Source organism: Sycon ciliatum, chromosome 2 (assembly GCF_964019385.1).
Source record: "Sycon ciliatum chromosome 2, ocSycCili1.1, whole genome shotgun sequence".
NCBI classification, from domain to species: domain Eukaryota; kingdom Metazoa; phylum Porifera; class Calcarea; order Leucosolenida; family Sycettidae; genus Sycon; species Sycon ciliatum.
In genome coordinates, this window is record NC_088644.1 from 14,639,469 (window position 1) to 14,660,499 (window position 21,031).

The 21,031-nt window shown below is 48.5% G+C and overlaps 2 protein-coding genes across 2 annotated transcripts in view; one reads left to right on the forward strand and one right to left on the reverse strand.

Moving 5' to 3' along the window:
• The window catches only part of LOC135810744 (CUB and sushi domain-containing protein 3-like), a 48,918-nt gene extending 33,870 nt beyond the window's left edge, over positions 1-15,048 (reverse strand). The window contains exons 1-2 of the mRNA XM_065324211.1: positions 14,889-15,048; positions 4,550-4,744 (exon numbers count right to left, since the gene is read on the reverse strand). Coding sequence (XP_065180283.1) covers positions 4,550-4,744; positions 14,889-14,970 — 277 coding nt within the window. The 5' untranslated portion in view covers positions 14,971-15,048. The remainder of the gene's footprint in view (positions 1-4,549; positions 4,745-14,888) is intronic.
• Positions 15,049-18,791: 3,743 nt separating this feature from the next.
• On the forward strand, positions 18,792-20,114 carry LOC135810395 (uncharacterized). Its single transcript, XM_065323887.1, has one exon. The coding sequence runs from the start codon at positions 18,792-18,794 to the stop codon at positions 20,112-20,114; it is 1,323 nt and encodes a 440-aa protein (XP_065179959.1).
• Positions 20,115-21,031: the final 917 nt, after the last annotated feature.

Below are 21,031 nucleotides of genomic sequence, written 5' to 3' on the forward strand. Positions count from 1 at the left end.
TGATTTGTTGTTGTGGACCAGTTTGTCTCTCTCGTCATGTGCTGTTGTTCAGCAAGTGATGCTTCATTGCAGTTTCATTTGAGTTTCCACTAGAGCAGAGATTTTCCCATGATGTCTCAAAACTGATAGGCATATTGTGACATTCAACAACCCTACTCCAACACATCTACGAAGCGCAAACCAACAATCTTCCCACTTGGAAGGCTCAGATGCAGAAAATCCCCAATGACGGGAAGGGATGCGCCACGAATGTGTAAGGTCGCTGAATGTCTCAATATCCTTGTCAGTTTTGTGCCTTGTTGTCGCACTATCTGACTGTATAATATCTCATTACCTTGGTGGACTGTTAGTCATAACTCATAACTTGTAACTTATTGGTTCTTTCTCTTTACTGAAATATTGAATAAGAATTATAGTTTCGTAATACGTATTCGCATGCAACGACGCAAATCCACACAATTCAGTAGACACTTTTTCTATCAAACGTTTTCTTTCCCTTCTCTTCAGGATAGTACAGGGAATGTTGGAAATTAGAAAAAACACATAACTATATAGAGAATGAAAGAAAGAAAAAGTCAACACTTCAACATAGGTGTTAAAATGATTAAAGTGCTCTGTATATTCGTAAACTAGATCCAGAACTATGTGTACAGAAGGAGAATGTGTTATCGTTGCAGTTGTTTGGTGTCACACCTCGTGAAAGTGTGACAAGTGTTCCCTGATGTGTTCAACGTGTTTGTCTACAACTTGCAGCTGTTTTTTTTTTAGTTTTTAACACTTTAATCATTTTAACACCTATGTTGAAGTGTTGACTTTTTCTTTCTTTCATTCTCTATATAGTTATGTGTTTTTCAAATTTCCAACATTCCCTGTACTATCCTGAAGAGAAGGGAAAGAAAACGTTTGATAGAAAAAGTGTCTACTGAATTGTGTGGATTTGCGTCGTTGAATGCGAATACGTATTACGAAACTGTTTTTCCCACCGCCTCCAAACTACTGTTAAGAATAATTATATGTAGGACTCAGTGACCAGTCAAGGCCCCATGACCAATCACGGTCCCCGTGACCAGTCAAACAGTCACAAACTCCCCATGACCAGTCACAAATTAGTTTACCAGTCACAATGCCCCATGACCAGTCACAAATCACCACACATGTACATGTGTAAAGCACACAGTTCGTGACTGCTCGCGGAGTGCTTCGTACTGCAGGATTTGTTGTGGAAACTATAATTCCCTTTGAGCGGTCACAGAATACAGTTGTGACCACTATAATTCCAAGCTAACAGTTATATGCGGAATGTACAGATACGGCCACTCTTTCTCTGTGAGTAGTCACAGGCAGAATATAGGTATTTCTGTATTACAAGAGAGATTGGAAGCTTTGTCACAACTCTGAGTTTCACGTATTACTACGATCGCCGTCAGGCAACTGATGGCTCCAAAACGGGCAGCCTGAACATAAGGGGGAGTAAGGTGGGAAATTCTGAGGGGTATCATAGGCGACGTGTATCATAGCGCAAGAGTCAGGTGCAGGCGTGAAGTTGCCAAGTCTTCAGACTTGGAGCTATGCAGCAGCAGTTCCAGCGTGAATGATATAGAATAGAGCTGGGGACTTAAATGCCAAATCCACACATGCCCACACCATTACACACACACACACACACACACACACACATGCGCACACACACACACACACACACACACACACACACACATTCTCTCTCTCCCTCTCACACACACACACGCACTCTCTTTCTCACGCATGCACACAAGCACACACACTCACACATGCGCGCGCACACTTACTCACACACACACACACAAATTGGCAGCGGGACTACCAGCTAGATTCACGTGACCTTGCGGACAAAGTTACGGAGGTAGAACTTGTTTTCATGACGACACTTGGACACAAGTTTCTGTATCATTATTTTATCTCTTTTCAAACAATCCACAAGCCAAGAAGAGATGCGTAGACGGAAGAACCGTACTCTTGGTGATACTGATATGCCAGTTCAAAAACATCTCGTCAGACATACATATCGATACATGTCTGGTGCACTCTCACTAACAAGCAGGCATTGCAGGGTACATTCGCACCAGCAATCACAAGAAGTTGTAGTGAGTGAATATTTCTATAAAATTAATAAGTAGAAGGAAAATAGTACGTAATGGACAAATGAAGGTGTGGAGGATCGCCCAAAAACACTGACAAGGAGACAGTAAACGGTACACAGTACTCGTATGCATGTACTTATAATGCATGTTATAGCAGCACAACGAGAAAGACCATGTACATGTACCATAATGTTACATCAATAAATTTTACAGAGTTATTTTGGGAGTAGGGATGAAGATGTGTTCGAAGCAGTAAACTGCGTAAGCACTACATTGAGCCACAATATTGAAATACAGTTTCCTGCAGTCAAAACAAGACACTCACACTTCTCCGGTCTAGTTCGCCATTCTTATCGCTAACATGACTTGATTTAATTTCTTACGATGGTTCTTGACAATGGATCAATGATGTCTTGAATAGATGTCTTCCCTGAACGACTTCAACTGAGAGGCAGTTTCAGTTTCAACAAGCTGGACATTGTTTTTCTGTGGAGTCTTCCACAAGAAAGACAGAGCTACACACACGAAGGTGCTTGGTGTACTCAGTACCTTCTTGGAGATGAACATATTTTCTTTTCCATCTTCATTATATTTTCGTCTCTGCATCGTCGACGATGTCCACTTCTGACTCCGTAATCTTGTCACCCATCCTCTCCAAAAACACAAAGCGAGTGCTGCTTGTATGCTGGATCAGTTGAAATCAGTCTCCGTTCTAGCAAGATCGGCATGCAAAAATTACTTGACTGAAAATATTCCGAAATAGCTTTTCTGAACGACGAAGTTTGTTCTTCAAAATTAATATGATGAATAGCACAATCTACTAGCCAGAACGTCCTCTCAAAAGAGATTCTATCTGAAGCCTGCAAGATTTTCGACCACCCTTCGTTTTGGAGAGGAGCCCACACACACCAGACTCGAGCTACAAGTAAACTACGCGGAGATCGAGAGTTGATCGAAATCTTTCTTGCTCACTTCGGAAACCTGTAGCTGTGTCTGTGAAGGAAAAAAGTATGCTGATCGCGTGAATGCCTACAGTCGAGTCGTAATATTTTGACGTCGACCCTGTGACCGTTCACAGAGAAAGTCGCGGCTGTTTGTGACTGGTCATCGGGATTCAAACTGGTGTGTGACTTTATGACTGCTCTTCGGGGATTTGTGACTGTTTGATTGGTCACGGGGATCGTGATCGGTCATCGAGACGTGACTTCTCACTGAGTCCTACATATAGATTTTGATTTTATGCAATGCAAATGCAGTCCCGAGACTGAATTTGTTGCGGTGGAGTCTGCGCAGCGTGAAAAAGGTAAATATGTTGCAGGTAAGTATGAAACTGTTACTTCCTCCGTTAGCAAAAACTTCGTGATGGATTTTGATGGATATGAAAACGCTTAGAACAGGTCAAGAACAGTTTGTATCGACTGCAAATCACTGGATGAAGGTGATTCAGCCTATGTACAGCGTCTTTACAAGAGAAACTGTTGGCGGAATGAGCAGAGAGTTCAGTTTGCGTCGCTTTCGCTCGACTCATTTTTGACCCTGCGTCGCTGTCGTCATCTGCTGCACGCGAGTCGTCATCTCTCTCGAATCATTGTTCAGCTCGTTTCAGCCTTGCCTCGGCTTCTTTGATCACACTCCGCTGACCTTGATGTCGCCGTCGTTCAAGTAAGTTGGCTTTCAAGCTGCGTGATCCGCCGCGATGGCGATTCCTCGTTTCCACCAGGGAGTTGTAAAAATATTTTACGACTCCCTGGTTTCATCTTCGCTCTCCAGAACTCCGCGAAACGAGGAGTAAAGGCACAGCCAAACTGATTCAATTTTCTCTGATGGATACCCCTGCCAGCACTGAACGGCAGCGGCTAGCAAGTCCAGTTGACTTTCTTTAGCCACGAGACTTGCATCGGACTGCAGACTTCTGAAAGAATACATGGTCATCAGCATTCGAATCTGGGCTTTGCGCAGGTTGAACAAGAACTTGAGATCAGAATTATTTTCATTGAGCCGTGCGCCGGATCGGAGCAGCTCCTTGTTCACTCTCTCATTGTGTGGACTCGCTGCTCCATTTGATCGTTCTTTATCACTCTCCAACTTACTCAGTGCTAGAGTAGTAGAGAGGCTTAGCAACGCAATATCCCCTCGGAGAAGTGGTATTTCAGTTTCGCTTGCCATAACTGTCATCACCTATGTTTCCACAGCGCAACCATCGATTCCGCTCGGCTTGTTGTGAAAGGCCGCTTTCCTTGAATCGTACCTCTTTCATGGCCCGCCAGGGAAGGCCAAGAAAGTGATTGCGACTCATTTCACGGCAGTTTGTGCGCAAACCAGCCCCTCAATCCATCACGAAGTTTTTGTTAACGGAGGAAGTATAAGTTATGGGTAGAAACAAAGCACATAGCGGTAGTAGGTTCCAGTCAATTCCTGGAAGTACGTACGTGTACAGGTTGGTGTGTTCTTGCTCCATGTACTATTTGCCTGGCATACAGCATCGGTATTCCCTGTGAATCCTCTACTGCAAAACCATCTAACAGTGTCACCATATTGGAAAGGACCTCTCTGGACATAGTTCCTTTGCCGGTATACAAAATACAGTCCAGATGGTGGTTTTCCTGGAGTGGGACATTGTCGGGCTGTAAGCAAAGAAAGCAATAGAATACTTCTTCAAATAGCAACATGTTGATATCATTCACCAGTATGCATGTAACAAAATATTCATGTCATCTTTCTAACCCTTGTCCTTATCACATTCTCCTACTTACGATCACACAAAACGTACGTCTGCGGTATCTGCACCACCTTATGTTTTTGAAACTGATCCCTAGATACTCCTCCCTGTTCCTAGCCTCTGTCCTGGAAGCAATGCTTATGAGTTTAACCTGCAATTTTGGTATGATACATGTGACTGAGAGTTTAGATTTAAAAGTGACATACAATGGATCCATTTTACCATTTTCGGAAATGGCCAAACAAGTTTTCCTTTTATGTGCGGTTTGTATCTAAATCCATACTAGTTGGGTGGGTGTGGGGGGGGGGGGGTGATACAGTGAAACCTGTCTAAGGCGACTGCTCAAGGGACCCTCTAAATGTGGTCCCGGTGGTGAGGTGGTATCCTTATCCTGGTTCAGTTGACTGGAGATAACTTACATTGGTCCCAGGGCCATTGGTCCTCAGGAACAAGTGGTGGCCTTAACCGGTTATACTGCAATCAAAATGGTTTTGTGAGATTTTGGATGTACATTTTGCCTGTATGTGCCCAAGAACTTCCTGGGAGATCTGGTGCGACTGTTGCAGTCCTTGCTCATTTGTTGTTGTGAACCAGGTCTCATTTTTGTCATGTTGCACTCAGTTGTTCAGCAAGTGGCGCTTTGTGGCGGCTTCATTGAAGGTTCGCTAGGGCAGTTATTGCACTCATCGTGTTTCTGTGCTGGTAGCTTAGAAAAAAGGCAAGTGGCTGCGCTCCGCATGTGCTTTCCTGCCGCGAGGTTGGATTCCGCGAGAGTATGGCCATTGGAGAGTTCAAAATTTGAACTTTTCCCCAAATGTTTTTGGATAGTTTATTCAAGACTACGTGTTGGCGCTGTGTTGTAGCAGACCACGGTGGTAGTTTACCTCAAATATTAGGATATGCCCTTGCTGCTCCTGGCCATGAAGATGGTGTACGCAATGGCTTTCATTGGACAATTCTTTAGATGGACTCAGCAAGTTGCTGGTCACCAGTTGATTGGCTTACATTACATTACATGGTAAATTTGATCGGAGTGCGAACATAGTTGTTTGGGTTGCAATGTTTTTGTTGTTGTGAGAAGCAACGTGATCCCTCATTCTTGTACCTAATTTCAATGCATGTTTTAGTCCACTTTTGTACCTTGCCCATGTCCGGAAACGAGACGGTCTCTAGACGAAACTGTCGTAGTGGGGCAAATTTGCATATGCAGTGCTGTTCAAACCTGGCGCGAGATACGCACCGAAGTACGTTAGTACGATTTCTCGCCCCGGGTTGATTTCAACCCTTCCCCAGGCTCACTTCAACCCGGGGCGAAATTTTCAACCCGGGTCAAGTGCAATGCGTCATGTAAACGCACCATTCATTTTGTGTACAAGGCGGGTTGAAAGCTGACCCGGGTTGAAACCTCTCATGTAAACACAGCCTCTGTCGTTCGCTGTATTCCCAGACACTTGTGATTTGTTGTAAACGAAGCTAGTTACAAGATGTCTTTAGTGCGTTTGTAGAACCACTACATGGTGTCAGAATTGGTTTTCCTGTAGTCTTTGGTCTCGTGACCGGTGACGGCTCGTTTCAACCCTCCAGCGCCTTTCGACTTCAGCTCACCGGACCAGTGGCCCGCGTGGAAATTGCATTTTACCCGTTTTCGTGCCGCAACCAAATTGAGATCAGACCCTGGAAAAACTCAGGTGGCCATTTTGTTATATGCTCTCGGACCCAACGCCTACTCCTTGTTCGAATACCAACTCGAACTATCCGAGAACGATAAAAAGAAGTACGAAGAGGTCATCAAAGCTTTTGACACCTACTTCCGCCCCTCTACCAATGTCGTTCACGATCGGGCCAAGTTCGAACAGCTTGTCCAACAACCCGTCCAAACAGTAGAGGAGTTTGTACGTGCTCTTTACAAAGCTGCGGAATGTTGTGAGTTTGCCGACACAAAGGATGACCGTATCAGAGACCGCTTCGTCGCCCACATGCAGGACAAGCGGGTAAGTCGCGAGCTGCAGATGAAAGACAAGAGCGAGCAAACTCTCGCCAAAGTTGTTGCGTTCGCACGGCACGCCGAAATTGTCCAGCAACAGGTTGCAGCCCAATCGCGCAGTGGCTTGGCCGCCGCCAGCTCGATTTCAGATGATGATGCCTCGACCTCAGCTGTCCAGTCGCACCGTGGTGGTCGATCTACGCTGAAGAGCACACCGCATGGTGGCTACACATCTGCAGCAACGCAGTCCACGGTATCCTCAGTCGAATGGCGAAGCGGAACGTGCATTTCGCACCGCAAAGAATGAGCTAGCTAACTTGGATGGCGACTATATTGGTCGTCTGCCTGGGTAGCCACTAGACTGATCTAAGCCAGGTCACAAACCCGCAACACGCAGCCATGACACTAGCAATGTTGAAAGCGTGATTACATGAGCAACGAGCAGTGTGAAAGCAAGTCTAGATTGAAGAAATGCATGTGAGAAAGGTATATGTATGTGAGTGGTTATGCGCGTGTTGGCATGTTAAGTGAAGAGTTTGAGTGCTGTAACAAATTATTTTTGTGTTGCATAAATCTGGACTACGAGTACGACTAAACATGACTTCTAATTCGGAGAGTAGACAAAAACTACCAGCATAGCACACCAGCCTCGATTCTAGAGGGTGGTGGCGTTCCCACGGCTGATGCGGAAAACTCGGCTTCCAGCCGAGTCTGACGCGAACCGTGAAATATATAATCGGTTGTGGCAACAAACGCGATTAGGCCGGCTGCAGGGACGCCGTAATGTCGCACTCGCCCCAGCACCATTCAAACAATTCCCTTTGGGCAGTTCACGGCACGAACTTCAACAAAGCCCCGTGAATGCGTACCAGGGGAAGGCTAGACAGCATGTCTCTAGACATCAATAGGCATCGTTTGAAAAGCCAGTCAATAGCACTAAAGAGCGAAAGCCTTTGTCACGGTTCGGTTTCACTCGCGCACCGGGCCCGAGCTGGCAGCACAAACAAACGCCGGACGCGAGCTGGCAGCACAAACAAACGCCGTACTCACACGAGCGTTGGGCGAACGGATGGCCACAGCCATCAAAAACAGGAACAAACCCATCCACGGCTCTTTCTCTTGCTAGCTGTGCTGCCGCGTGCATCCAACTGTTTTGCAATTTCTCCCTCCCACCCACGCCTCCTGGTATTTATTATCGCTCTACACTATCCTACGTCTCACAATGAGTGCCACTCAGCATGATGGTACTCCAAGCTACATTGTATTTGATCTGTCCTAGCTCACTATTCTGGACAAAATATTAATTCAATTGCAATGAAGCGCCGGGGGCCGGCGGGGGCATTCGGCGGCTTGGTCTGATTCCTAGCTTTTTGGTAACCGGCTTGAGATTTCCAAGGTTGCTATGACAACGTGCAGTCATGCGCAGGGCCACCCAACATGCATTTGGGGGCCTAGGAAAGACAGAAACGCGTTGCTAGGCAACAGCAAAAGCGCTCGGCGAGTATCACGCTACTCATGCAGCACGCACGTTGGCTTAGGGTATCACGCTACCCTTGCGCTGCGGGGTACCACATTGCCCCTCGCTGGAATCAGACCCGCGCCCCGGATACCTTGCGCTGGCCTCCTGACGGCCAAACTCAACCAACTACTTGTGCGCTGTGACTGGGGTTGTGCATGTATTAGCAACATAATGTGGCCGAGGTCGGCAGACTTTCAATTAGCCAAGCGAGCTACTCAGGCCAGGGTGCATGATCACTATTCGCAGCACTTATCGTCCATGCAGCAGTCGGGTTAATATTTTTTATAGCACACCACACTGAAGCACGAATCATCATACAATTGCAAACACTGGGGGTTGGACACCAAATGCTTGAATGTAGCAGATTTATGAGTACTCACAAGCACTGCATGATCAACGGCAGTGTGATGACAATTTTTATTGATCATCACATGAAAACGACGTTCAAATCTTGAGGTGTTATTCCATTGTTCTCGTGGTACGGGTGCACTCACTTTACTTTCATCGATAATTAAATGTGCATCAGTGTTATTAATACTGGCTAGCAGGTGGTGTAACAGGTGCTCACACTCTTCCCAGACTCTGCTTATTGTTTCACTGTGCACGCACGCATACATACTAGCCTGCACGCATGCAGACATGCATCTGCACCTCTCCTCTATGATAATTATACTGAAAACACTTCCGCATTATACCTGCAAGGAGCTGGGTTTCTCGCTCAACACATACTGGGACACACAGAGAAATAGACAGCAATGTGGCGACAACGCACAAAGTGAAGGGTAGTTGGCTGCAGCCAGATGTGAACCGGATAACGAGTGAGGTACGGAAGCAAGGACTGAGAACAGAGTGTCTCAAATGGAATAGGTGTACAAGCGGATAGCAGAAATAGGCCATGATGCAGAACCACTTGGGACCGTCAGATTTTTTCTGGGTCGACTCAGCCGGGGAAACACCCTCACGCCGACGGACGTAGTAGTGAGGGAAAAACGGGCGTATATCCCCAATGGCGATTTGGCATCAGGAAGGCATGGCAAGCACAGAACAGCAAAAAAATTATAAAAAGCAATAATAAGATGCACAAAAATGAAGGGTGGGAGGACAGGGACACTGGTGAGACTCAAAAGTGACTGAAGAAGTCAGGAAAAGAAACAACGGTAAAGAACATTCCAGATGCCATAATCACAACCAAAAAAGTTGTGCGAGAAATCATTTCTCGCCTACCTCGCTCCGCTCAGCCAGCGAGAAATACAACGTAAGTTCACTCTTCGCAACTGGCATGTTCTACACTGGCCATGTCCTTTGTTATTCTCGCCGCTTGAGCTCGCTGTACTCTTAGTCTTTGCTCATGTTCCGGATTTCAGATATAGACAATAATATAGAGCTTGTGGCATTTCATGTGTTGTACATGTGGTGGCGCGTGTAGCTCTTTGTTGTACACACTGCATTGTATCGCAGACACGTGCACCTTTTTGTACTGATGAGTACACCACTTTTCGTGCTGATGAGGGCACCAATTTCCTAAATATGTTTCCTTTGTCAGTTGTCATTTCTGAGTTGTCTACTCGTCTCCTCAGAGCAGGAACTGAAGAATACACTCTCTCTCTCTCTCTCTCTCTCTCTCTCTCTCTCTCTCTCTCTCTCTCGCTCTAAACAAGTAACTTGGCCTTTTGGTGTGTGGCGCGGTCGCGCAAGATGAGTACATGCAGTTCGTCTTATTTTTAGCTGACGACACATGCTCTTATCAATTCACACCAGTTGTTAGACTCTAGAGAGGTTAAGATGCACATTATTTCTGACGTGACAGGCATCCACCACGATCAGCCACATGTGCCCTTTCAAACAGTCCTGCAACATCAATGTGGAGGCGTTGCCATGGCTTGGACGGCAACGCCCAGGGAAGGAGTGGTCACTTTGGTAGTGCTGCTTCGTGTGCCTGGCAGTCAGCACAGACCTTGCTAGTTGTCTCGATGTCAGCCTGGCCACCACACGCAGCTACGGGCCAATGACTTCATACGAACCATGCCTGGATGGCCTGTGTGCAGTTCCTTCCTCGAGTACTCGCTTGCGAAGTAAGGGTGGGGTAACAACACGGATTCCCCACAAAAGACATCCTTGGTGCAGTCCCAGCTCATTCTTTCGCCTCGCAAATGGCTGCATGTCACAGTCAGCTGGGGAGTGTGACCACCCGTCACGAACACCAGCTAGGACCTTGGCCAAGACTGGATCTTGTGGCCTGTCAGCAGCACAAACAATCGTCCGAACAGATATGTGTGAAACTTACGGACACCCCAGACGATAGATAAGGCCTCCTGATCTATTTGGGCATACCGCTTCTCGGTCTCGGTAAGCGAACGTGACACGAAGGCAATCGGCTGTTCCATACCGTCCGGCAGAATATGCGAGAGCACAGCTCCCAGGCCGCATGGTGATGCGTCAGTTGCCAACTGTACCGGCAGGTCGGCATCAAAATGCATGAGTACCTGATCCGAGGGGATAGCTGCCTTGATGGTCTTGAATGCTGCTGCACAGTCAGCTGTCCTTTGTTGTGGTTGTTGTTGTTGTTGTTGTTGTTGTTGTTGTTGTTGTTGTTGTTGTTGTTGTTGTTGTTGTTGTTGTTGTTGTTGTTGTTGTTGTTGTTGTTTGTTTGTTTATTGGAGTCGAAGAACAAACAGACAAATTTGCCTAATTACATGATATCGACTAAAAAGGAGAATAAAGCATAAAAGGCCAGTGAAGATAATGATACTGAGTAGAGTGGGGAATAAAGTATTAAAAGCCAGTTAGGCCAGTAAAGGAAATGATAATAAAGCGGGCAGTGGCATTACTGAAAAGCAGCATGTGCTGGGAGGGATCGCATGAATCGGTGGTACTGTGGGAATTTCCTGATGTCGGGCTGGAGCCTGTTCCACAGAACTCCAATACCTCCCCACTCGGATTCTGTTGTCTCCGACGTTGCGCCCTCAGTTTCTTCTGCCGCCGCCTTGAATGTTGCCCAAGATCCCGGGGCGGCAACTCAAACTTCGGCTGCAGGCAGTAATGCGCGTGCGAGGGCAACTCCTGTTCGTCGTCAACCAACCGAGACTCCATTATCTTCCTCCACGGCCTCTGTTGTCTCCGACGTTGCGCCGTCAGTTTCTTCTGCCGCCGCCTTGAGTGTGGCCCCTGATGTACTTGCTTCGGCTGTTTTCTCAGGCCGTCGGCCAGGTCCTCCAGCCCCTGATGGAGCGAGTAGAGCAGTTGGAATCTGCTGCAGCCGTCGTGCCGCCTGTAAACTCCAGCTCCGTTCATGCAGTGGGCCATCCGCCGGCTGCTCGTCCGCCGCTCTCTGTACCTGATATACTCCCCGGGAGAATTGAACGCGGCGAGTTTATTGATTTCGACGACCTCCCCCCGGACCAGCTGGGTGTGGAGCCCGATGTGGTCCAGCTAGCTGTGGGGGCCAACCGCTCTGTCCAACTTGTACAGAAGCCAACTCAGGCCCAGCGCCGCCATGTCCATGATGTAGCGTCATGGCTTGAGGCGTTTCTTGTCTACACGAGAGTAATTGTCGCGGCGGCTCCAGATAGGGCAAATGATTTGCTGGCATATCAGGCCACTATTCTGGATGCAAATAACTCGTATCATGTGGACGCATGGCTAAGTTATGACAGGCGTTTCCGGCGTGCCATAGCCTCCCAACCACTGTCGTACGACTGGGCTATCATCGACTCTAATTTGTGGCAGTCGTCATTCACCAGCCGTGGTCGCCCGCCATGTTCGCGCTGTTCTCTGGTGCACCCAGTGGCCCAGGCCCGGTGTCCCTTTAGACCAGGGCCTCCATCCGCCGGCGCTGGGAGTGGAGGTCCGCCGCAGTCCAGCGCGCCAACCCATCTTGGGAAGCATATCTGCCGCAACTTCAATAGGGACCAGTGCAACAACTCATTCTGCTATCGTGCCCACGTGTGCCTTCAATGCCGCGGGAAGCACCCAGAAGTCAAATGTGGCAGGGGACAGTCCGCCACCTCAGCATCTGCTCCGTAAACATTCTGTGGAGACTCCCGTCAATGTTAGCCGATTAGCCGGGCTCCTTAACCGTCATTCTGATCACTCCTTCTCTCACTTTGTATTGCATGGGTGTGTCACGGTTTCAGGATAGGCCATTCTGCTGCTATATCTGGTGTTATACCGTATTTCCGCAAATAAAAGGCCGTCCTCGTATACAACGCCTTCCTAGTATACAAGGCCGGGGCAGGGGGCGATTGAAAAAATAAAAGACCGTCTCCGATTAGAAGACCGGGCCTACTAAATGAGTCTTTGTTCTTGTGTTAAAAATAGAAGACCGTGCTCAAACTGTGGGAAAAAATAGAAGACCGTGCTCAAACTGTGTAGAAGAAAATGGAAGAACGGGGGTAAAACTGTGTGGCGAGAAATAGAAGACCGGGGGGTCAAACTGGGTTGAAAGAATAAAAGACCGTCCTCGAATACAAGACCGTCCTCGATTATAAGGCCGGGTTAGGACGAGGTTGAAAAAATAGTAGACCGGCCTACTATTTGTGGAAATACGGTAGTTCTCCGAGTCCCAATCACCTGTCAGCCATCCGTAATATGCAGTATGTTTCTTCCTATTCGACCGAATGTTGTGAAGCTGGGCAAACAGCAGGTCCATTTCCGGAGCCACCCTTTCTGTGCATGCAGACATCTGGTCTGGGTGTTGTGCCGAAGTCCAATGGAAAATTTCGTGTGATACATGACCTGTCGTCTCCCGATGGCAGCAGTGTCAACGATGCTATACCGCCCGGGCAGTTCAGCCTGCATTACGACTCCGTGGACACCGCAATTGTCGCCATTATGCGCCTCGGCAAGGGCTCCCTCTTGACAAAGCTAGATATCCGTAATGCATTTCGCCTGTGTCCCGTCGCCCCCTCGGACTGGCATCTTCTCGGCATCCGTAGGAACGGCATGTACTATTACGAGAAGGTCCTTCCATTTGGTCTCCGCTCCTCACCATTCATCTTCAACCAGCTGGCAACGGCTATCAACTGCGTCCTTGTCCATGTCGGCTCCTTGCCCGACGTAAAGCATTACCTTGATGACTTCCTCGACATCTGCCCACCAAGCTCCTCCCTGGCGGCCAATCACAAGGCCATCCTCTTGGACTTGTTGCAGTTCTTGAACATACCTGTCGCCACAGAGAAAGTTGAGGGCCGTTCCACGGTCCTCAACTTCCTCGGTTTGGAGCTGGACACCGATCGCTTGGAAGTGCGTCTGCCTCGGTCCAAGCTTCTGGCCCTACGTCGTTTATTCTCTACCACCCTCGACAAGGGTTGCATTCCCAAACGCGAACTTGCCTTACTCCTGGGCCACCTCTCGTTCGCTTCCAGAGCAATTCCTGCCGCCCGTACATTCTTACGCCGCCTGTATGACCTCGACAAGGCCACATCTGAGATGTCATCTCACCGAATGCTGCACCTCTCAGCCTCAGCCAAGGGCGACCTGAGCTGGTGGCACCAGACTCTGTCAACATGGAATGGAAAGTCATTTTTCCTGCTGGAGAAGTGGATGCCCAGCGCCGACCTCCAGTTGCAAACCGACGCAAGTGGCACCATTGGATTTGGAGCCTTCTTCAATGGGCGCTGGTTCAGAGGTGACTGATCCCCGCAGCAACTGGAACTAAGCATTACCTACAAGGAGAGCTCTTCGCCATTTTTGCGGCCTGCGCCACATGGGGGATCGAGTGGCTGCGGCTGCGTGTGGAGTTTCAGTGCGACAACCAAGCTGTCGTGGAGTGCCTGAAGACGGGCAAGAGCCGGTCTCCTGCAGTCATGGCACTCATCCGCACCCTGTACTCAATCTGTGTGAAGCACAATTTCCTGATCCGAGCATCGCACCTGCCAGGAATTTCCAATACCATCGCTGATGCCCTGTCCCGGGACAAGATGGATGCCTTCAGGACCTTTGCTCCTACAGCTGCGGAGCGGCCTGACACCATGGTCCAGCCGATCACTGAGTAAGTGCAAAGACATTCACTTAGGATGCAGATAGCGTTCTCTGTCGATCCTACTCCACAATATCAGTCTGACTTTATGCCTCTAGAACAACGCTCTTGTGCAATACATACTTACCATCTATATTGGCTGTTATCACCCGCTACCTCCTCTGGCCCTAATGGGAATGTCGGCATGGGCACTCCTCCGTAACTGGCCTCTCGTGCACTACTATAAAACTCGCATGGGTCATAAACCGCTCCTGCTCAACGCAGGCCGACCCACCAACTCGCATGGGTCACAAACCGCTCCTGCTCAGCGCAGGCCGACCCACTTGGTCATATACAGCTCCTGCCCTCGGTAGGCCGACCACACGATTCGTTAACGCGCACTCAATTGAGGCCAGCTACTCTGCCCGACATTCCCATTCTTCCAAACTCACTCTCTTGTCTGTTGGTGTGTCACGTCCTGCACGTGGGTGTGTCTACTCTATACTCTAGCATGGGGAGTAGAATGTTAACTAATATTATATTAATTGCTCGGCTGCAACGTGCAAGGATGCAAATAGTCCATCACTTACGTTCACATGAAGGTTTCCGAGAAGACCACCGTTTGTTTGCCATACACGTTGCTATCAGAGTAACAGTTGGATGATCCACCATGGAATATCCTGTATCACATTCATAAGTTACTGTATCCTGGTATCTCACACCTGTACGTCTGGATTTACCATTGGCAAGTGAATCTGGTTGTGGACAGCTGATACCTGCACACCAACAGAAAAGAGACACGTTGGGAGCGTGTATTTTCAACCCTGCCACTGCATGCCCGCCATTGCTAGACTACAGCAGTATGATGAAGAAAACCTGAAGAGTGCCTGTGACGTGACGACGGTGAGGTGTGGTGTGGTACGGGAGTGGATGGCGTGCATGCCCCATGGGCCTCTCGTCTTATTATTTGCTTTGCTGTGCTGTCTTTCAAATCCACACCTGGCTATTAGCACTATCTAGGATCTTCAGGGTGCTAGCAACTTTCATGTGTTCCCTGGGAAACTGACACGATAATTTAGCCTTCACAAGTTCAGGGAATGGAAAAGGGAATTAAAAGTGTGAAGAATGAATGACTGTAACCACCAGGATTCGAACCAGGGACTTTCGCTTGAGGCCAGCGATGCTTTACCCACTGAGCTATGGTGTAGCTGTCACCCCAGCAGAGACCTTGCAACAATTTCTTCAGACTTCGAAATTCACGCTTCCTGTTAAACTACAGTAAAACCTGTCAAGGCGACCACTCGGATAAGGCGACCACCTGTCCTAGAAGACCACAGAAACCAGGGCCGAGGGATGCTATTTCCAGTCAAATGACCCTGGCTAAGGAGACCACCTGGTAACAGAGACCACCTTGTGAAAGTCCCTTGAGCGGTCATCTTAGACAAGTTTCACTGTATACAGGCTAGTGGAAGTCTCTTTTTTATTTAGCACTATCAAACCATAATATCACTTTACATTATACACAGTATTTTGCACTGGGTTCTTTTGCTTAAGGAGGCTCACACCTAAAGAAGTAAAAATATAAGGTCCATGGACACCCTGTTTTTTATTAGTGTTGAAACGAGCGTATCTATAACAAACGAGCGATCAGTTCCACTAACGAGCAAGCTATCGAGCGAGCTAACGAGTTTCATTGATGTGGCAAATATGATTATTTTTTTGAATAATTTTTTTTCGAAGTATTATATATTTTGTAGTTCGATTTTTTCAGCTGGTTCAATTATCACCGCCGGCATTTGGGGTTGCTGCTGCTTCACTTTGGACTGCTGTTTGGTGTCGAGATGTCTTTTCAGCGCCGTCGTCGATTAGCCTTTGTAAGAATAGACCGTTTTGCAAAGATTGCAAGTAGCCCTGGTCTTCGCTGCATCGCGGGAGAAAACTTCCAAACGACTGAGCGTAACTTTCACTCGAATGGAGAGGTGACCGAAGCATATCCTGCGACAGGTCAGCAGATGCGGAACATGACATCAGTAGAGTCCACCAAAGCTGCAACGACAACTGAAACAACTCAAGTGTCGTGCAGGCATACAGTCACCTGTAACTGCGAGTGATTTTCACTTTGCGCGGGACTGGACTTTCGATCGACCAGGGAGTCGTAAAATAGTTTACGACTCCCTGGTCGACATGTACTGCCATGTGTACGGAGTACGGTGTTCGTTAGTGCAAACGAGCTGGCCGCACAAACGAGCCGAGTTTCTGGCGAGCGAGCTAACGAGTATCCGGTGAGATCGTTTCAACACTATTTTTTATGCATAGAATGGTGGAGTGATGTCTCTTCTTCAATTTGGTTTAGTTTTTAGGTAGGGTCACCAGGCATATAAGAGGTATTTTGATGTATTTAGTGTGTGTGCAATTTCTTGATTTTCGCCAAAAAATGGTAAAAAATTGGTTTTTGACCCAAAGAAGCCTCCTGAAGGAGGATACAAAGCATTTTCTTCATCATATGTTTCAGAACCACATTTGGAGGTATCTTGGCTACACAAGATAGACTGTGTCTTGGTTTCGCCCTTGGCGAGCCACTTTTTCGAAATTAGGGTTACCGAAATTTCCACCGGGTGCTGAATTGTGAAAATGTAATGGTTCAGCCAGCAACATTTTGTCCATAGACATATTGATTTTTGTGGCTTTCTGTGATCCTTGAGCCCCAAGGAAACCGATAATGGACAGTTTTGATGGTGTCACCAGGCACTTTAGGCCCCTACCAAACAATAATTATAGGTATCAAAATATTTTTAGGCAAATTCTGAAAAAACATTTTTAGAAAATCTGACCATTCTTGCCTTCTTGACTAAATATCACTACCAATGACATGGTAGTATGGTAATATTATTTCAGAACAAGTTATTTTCATGCTGCAACCTCTTTTGGACATACCAGACAGTCTGTGCTTGGTAAGGTACATGTATCATTACATGTATGTCATGCAGCCTTCAGTCCTAGCACATTGATATACGAGTAATGTACATGTAAGGCAGCGAGGTTTCATAACAACCTCGACCATGAAACTGGCACATGAATAATGTGAAAGCAGGCATTCAAAATAAGGCACACTAAACACTCACACGCGTGCGTGCGCACGCACATAAACACCCACCCACAGGCACGCACTTCATGCACGCATCATTGTAACACTACTAGTCCATAGTAGGACTTAGTGTAAATAAAAGCATGAAGACCAGCCACTGCAATGGGCATGCTTTTGCTGGTTGTCACTTGCGTTGATAGCAGCAGACTCCAGAAAAACATCGCATGAAGGGCAATATGCATCTACACACGCAGGCGTGCACACATACGATATACATGTAGTGTACTGTCATGCTCTCTCGGCAATTCTTTTTTGTGTCTCAAATACGGTTCACAAATGCGCATTCACATGCAACTCCTGTACTGTAAAGCCATTGCCACACTGTCCTTGCGGACACCAGAGAGGAGAGGCATACAGAGCCAGCATCGTGAGCCCCTCCTCCCCCCCCCCCCTTCCACACCTAACTTTGCACAAGCGCGCACACATGCACGTGCATACATCCATACATGAGACATTTGCATGCACTTGCACACAGTGCAATCTTGGGAAGATGTGCATAACCCAGATCAACATTGCGTGCGAACCCACACATGCGGGCACGAGCACGCGCGCGCACACACACATACACACACACACACACACACGTGTGTACACATACACTCATACACCTGCCCAATGCTGAAGCGAGGATAGCAAACAAACTACGTTAGACATAGCAACTTGTGCTCGGATTACACCTTTCAACAGCTTGCACAGACACGCGCGCGCATGCGCGTGCGTACACACACACGCGCACGCGCATACATACTGTCGTACGACTGGGCTATCATCGACTCAAATTTGTGGCAGTCGTCATTCACCAGCCGTGGTCGCCCGCCATGTTCACGCTGTTCTCTGGTGCACCCAGTGGCCCAGGCCCGGTGGCCCTTTAGACCAGGGCCTCCATCCGCCGGCGCTGGGAGTGGAGGTCCGCCGCAGTCCAGCGCGCCAACCCATCTTGGGAAGCATATCTGCCGCAACTTCAACAGGGACCAGTACAACAACTCATTCTGCTATCGTGCCCACGTGTGCCTTCAATGCCGCGGGAAGCACCCAGAAGTCAAATGTGGCAGGGGACAGCCCGCCACCTCAGCGTCTGCTCCGTAAACATTCTGTGGAGACTCCCGTCAATGTTAGCCGATTAGCCGGGCTCCTTAACCGTCATTCTGATCACTCCTTCTTTCACTTTGTATTGCATGGGTTGTGTCACGGTTTCACGATAGGCCATTCTGCTGGTTTATCTGGTGTTCATAGTTCTCCCAATCACCTGTCGGCCATCCGTAATATGCAGTATGTTTCTTCCTATTTGACCGAATGTTGTGAAGCTGGGCAAACAGCAGGTCCATTTCCGGAGCCACCCTTTCTGTGCATGCAGACATCTGGTCTGGGTGTTGTGCCGAAGTCCAATGGAAAACTTTGTGTGATACATGACCTGTCGTCTCCCGATGGCAGCAATGTCAACGATGCTATACCGCGCGGGCAGTTCAGCCTGCGTTACGACTCCGTGGACACCGCAATTGCCGCCATTATGCGCCTTGGCAAGGGCTCCCTCTTGACAAAGCTAGATATCCGTAATGCATTTCGCCTGTGTCCCGTCGCCCCCTCGGACTGGCATCTTCTCGGCATCCGTAGGAACGGCATGTACTATTACGAGAAGGTCCTTCCATTTGGTCTCCGCTCCTCACCATTCATCTTCAACCAGCTGGCAACGGCTATCAACTGGGTCCTTGTCCATGTCGGCTCCTTGCCCGACGTAATGCATTACCTCGATGACTTCCTCGACATCTGCCCACCAAGCTCCTCCCTGGCGGCCAATCACAAGGCCATCCTCTTGGACTTTTTGCAGTTCTTGAACATACCTGTCGCCACAGAGAAAGTTGAGGGCCCTTCCACTGTCCTCAACTTCCTCGGTTTGGAGCTGGACACCGATCGCTTGGAAGTGCGTCTGCCTCGGTCCAAGTTTCTGGCCCTACGTCGTTTAGTCTCTACCACCCTCGACAAGAGTTGCATTCCCAAACGCGACCTTGCCTTACTCCTGGGCCACCTCTCGTTCGCTTCCAGAGCAATTCCTGCCGCCCGTACATTCTTACGCCGCCTGTATGACCTCGACAAGGCCACATCTGAGATGTCATCTCACCGAATGCTGCACCTCTCAGCCTCAGCCAAGGGCGACCTGAGCTGGTGGCACCAGACTCTGTCAACATGGAACGGAAAGTCATTTTTCCTGCTGGAGAAGTGGATGCCCAGCGCCGACCTCCAGATGCAAACCGACGCAAGTGGCACCATTGGATTTGGAGCCTTCTTCAATGGGCGCTGGTTCAGAGGTGACTGGTCCCCCGCAGCAACTGGAACTAAGCATAACCTACAAGGAGAGCTCTTCGCCATTTTTGCGGCATGCGCCACATGGGGGATCGAGTGGCTGCGGCTGCGTGTGGAGTTTCAGTGCGACAACCAAGCTGTCGTGGAGTGCCTGAAGACGGGCACGAGCCGGTCTCCTGCAGTCATGGCACTCATCCGCACCCTGTACTCAATCTGTGTGAAGCACAATTTCCTGATCCGAGCATCGCACCTGCCAGGAATTTCCAATACCATCGCTGATGCCCTGTCCCGGGACAAGATGGATGCCTTCAGAACCTTTGCTCCTACAGCTGCGGAGCGGCCTGACACCATGGTCCAGCCGATCACTGAGTAAGTGCAAAGACATTCACTTAGGATGCAGATAGCGTTCTCTGTTGATCCTACTCCACAATATCAGCCTGACTTTATGCCTCTAGAACAACGCTCTTGTGCAATACATACTTACCATCTATATTGGCTGTTATCACCCGCTATCTCCTCTCGCCCTAATGGGAATGTCGGCATGGGCACTCCTTTGTAACTGGCCTCTCGCGCACTACTATAAAACTCGCATGGGTCATAAACCGCTCCTGCTCAACGCAGGCCGACCCACCAACTCGCATGGGTCACAAACCGCTCCTGCTCAGCTCAGGCCGACCCACTTGGTCATATACAGCTCCTGCCCTCGGTAGGTTGACCACACGATTCGTTAACGCGCACTCAATTGAGGCCAGCTACTCTGCCCGACATTCCCATTCTTCCAAACTTACTCTTCTGTCTTTTGGTGTGTCACGTCCTGCACACGGGTGTGTCTACTCTATACTCTAGCATGGGGAGTAGAATGTTAACTAATATTATATTAATTGCTCGGCTGCAACGTGCAAGGATGCAAATAGTCCATCACGGAGATGGCGGGGAAATTGATGGAGACTAGGGCGATCATGGGAAGACAGGGTGGCATGAACCGACTGTACATACTGACGATGGAGGGTACGTGACAAACATTTCACTTCGTTACGCTTGCGCTTAAAGGCAATGAAGTTTTCACTGGTTGGATACTTCCTATAAATGCTATACAAATCTCGCTTCAGTTTCACAGCACACTTGAGGTCCGGAGTGATCCAGGGTCGGGATGCATCCCGCATAGTAGGATGAGGCCTAATGTAGTCTCCTGTCCGCGGAATAACTTTGTAAGGCAGCAGATGACGATGGAATGCTGACTGTAGTAAAGCATCAAACAGGACAATGGCATCATCAACATCAGAATGCCGA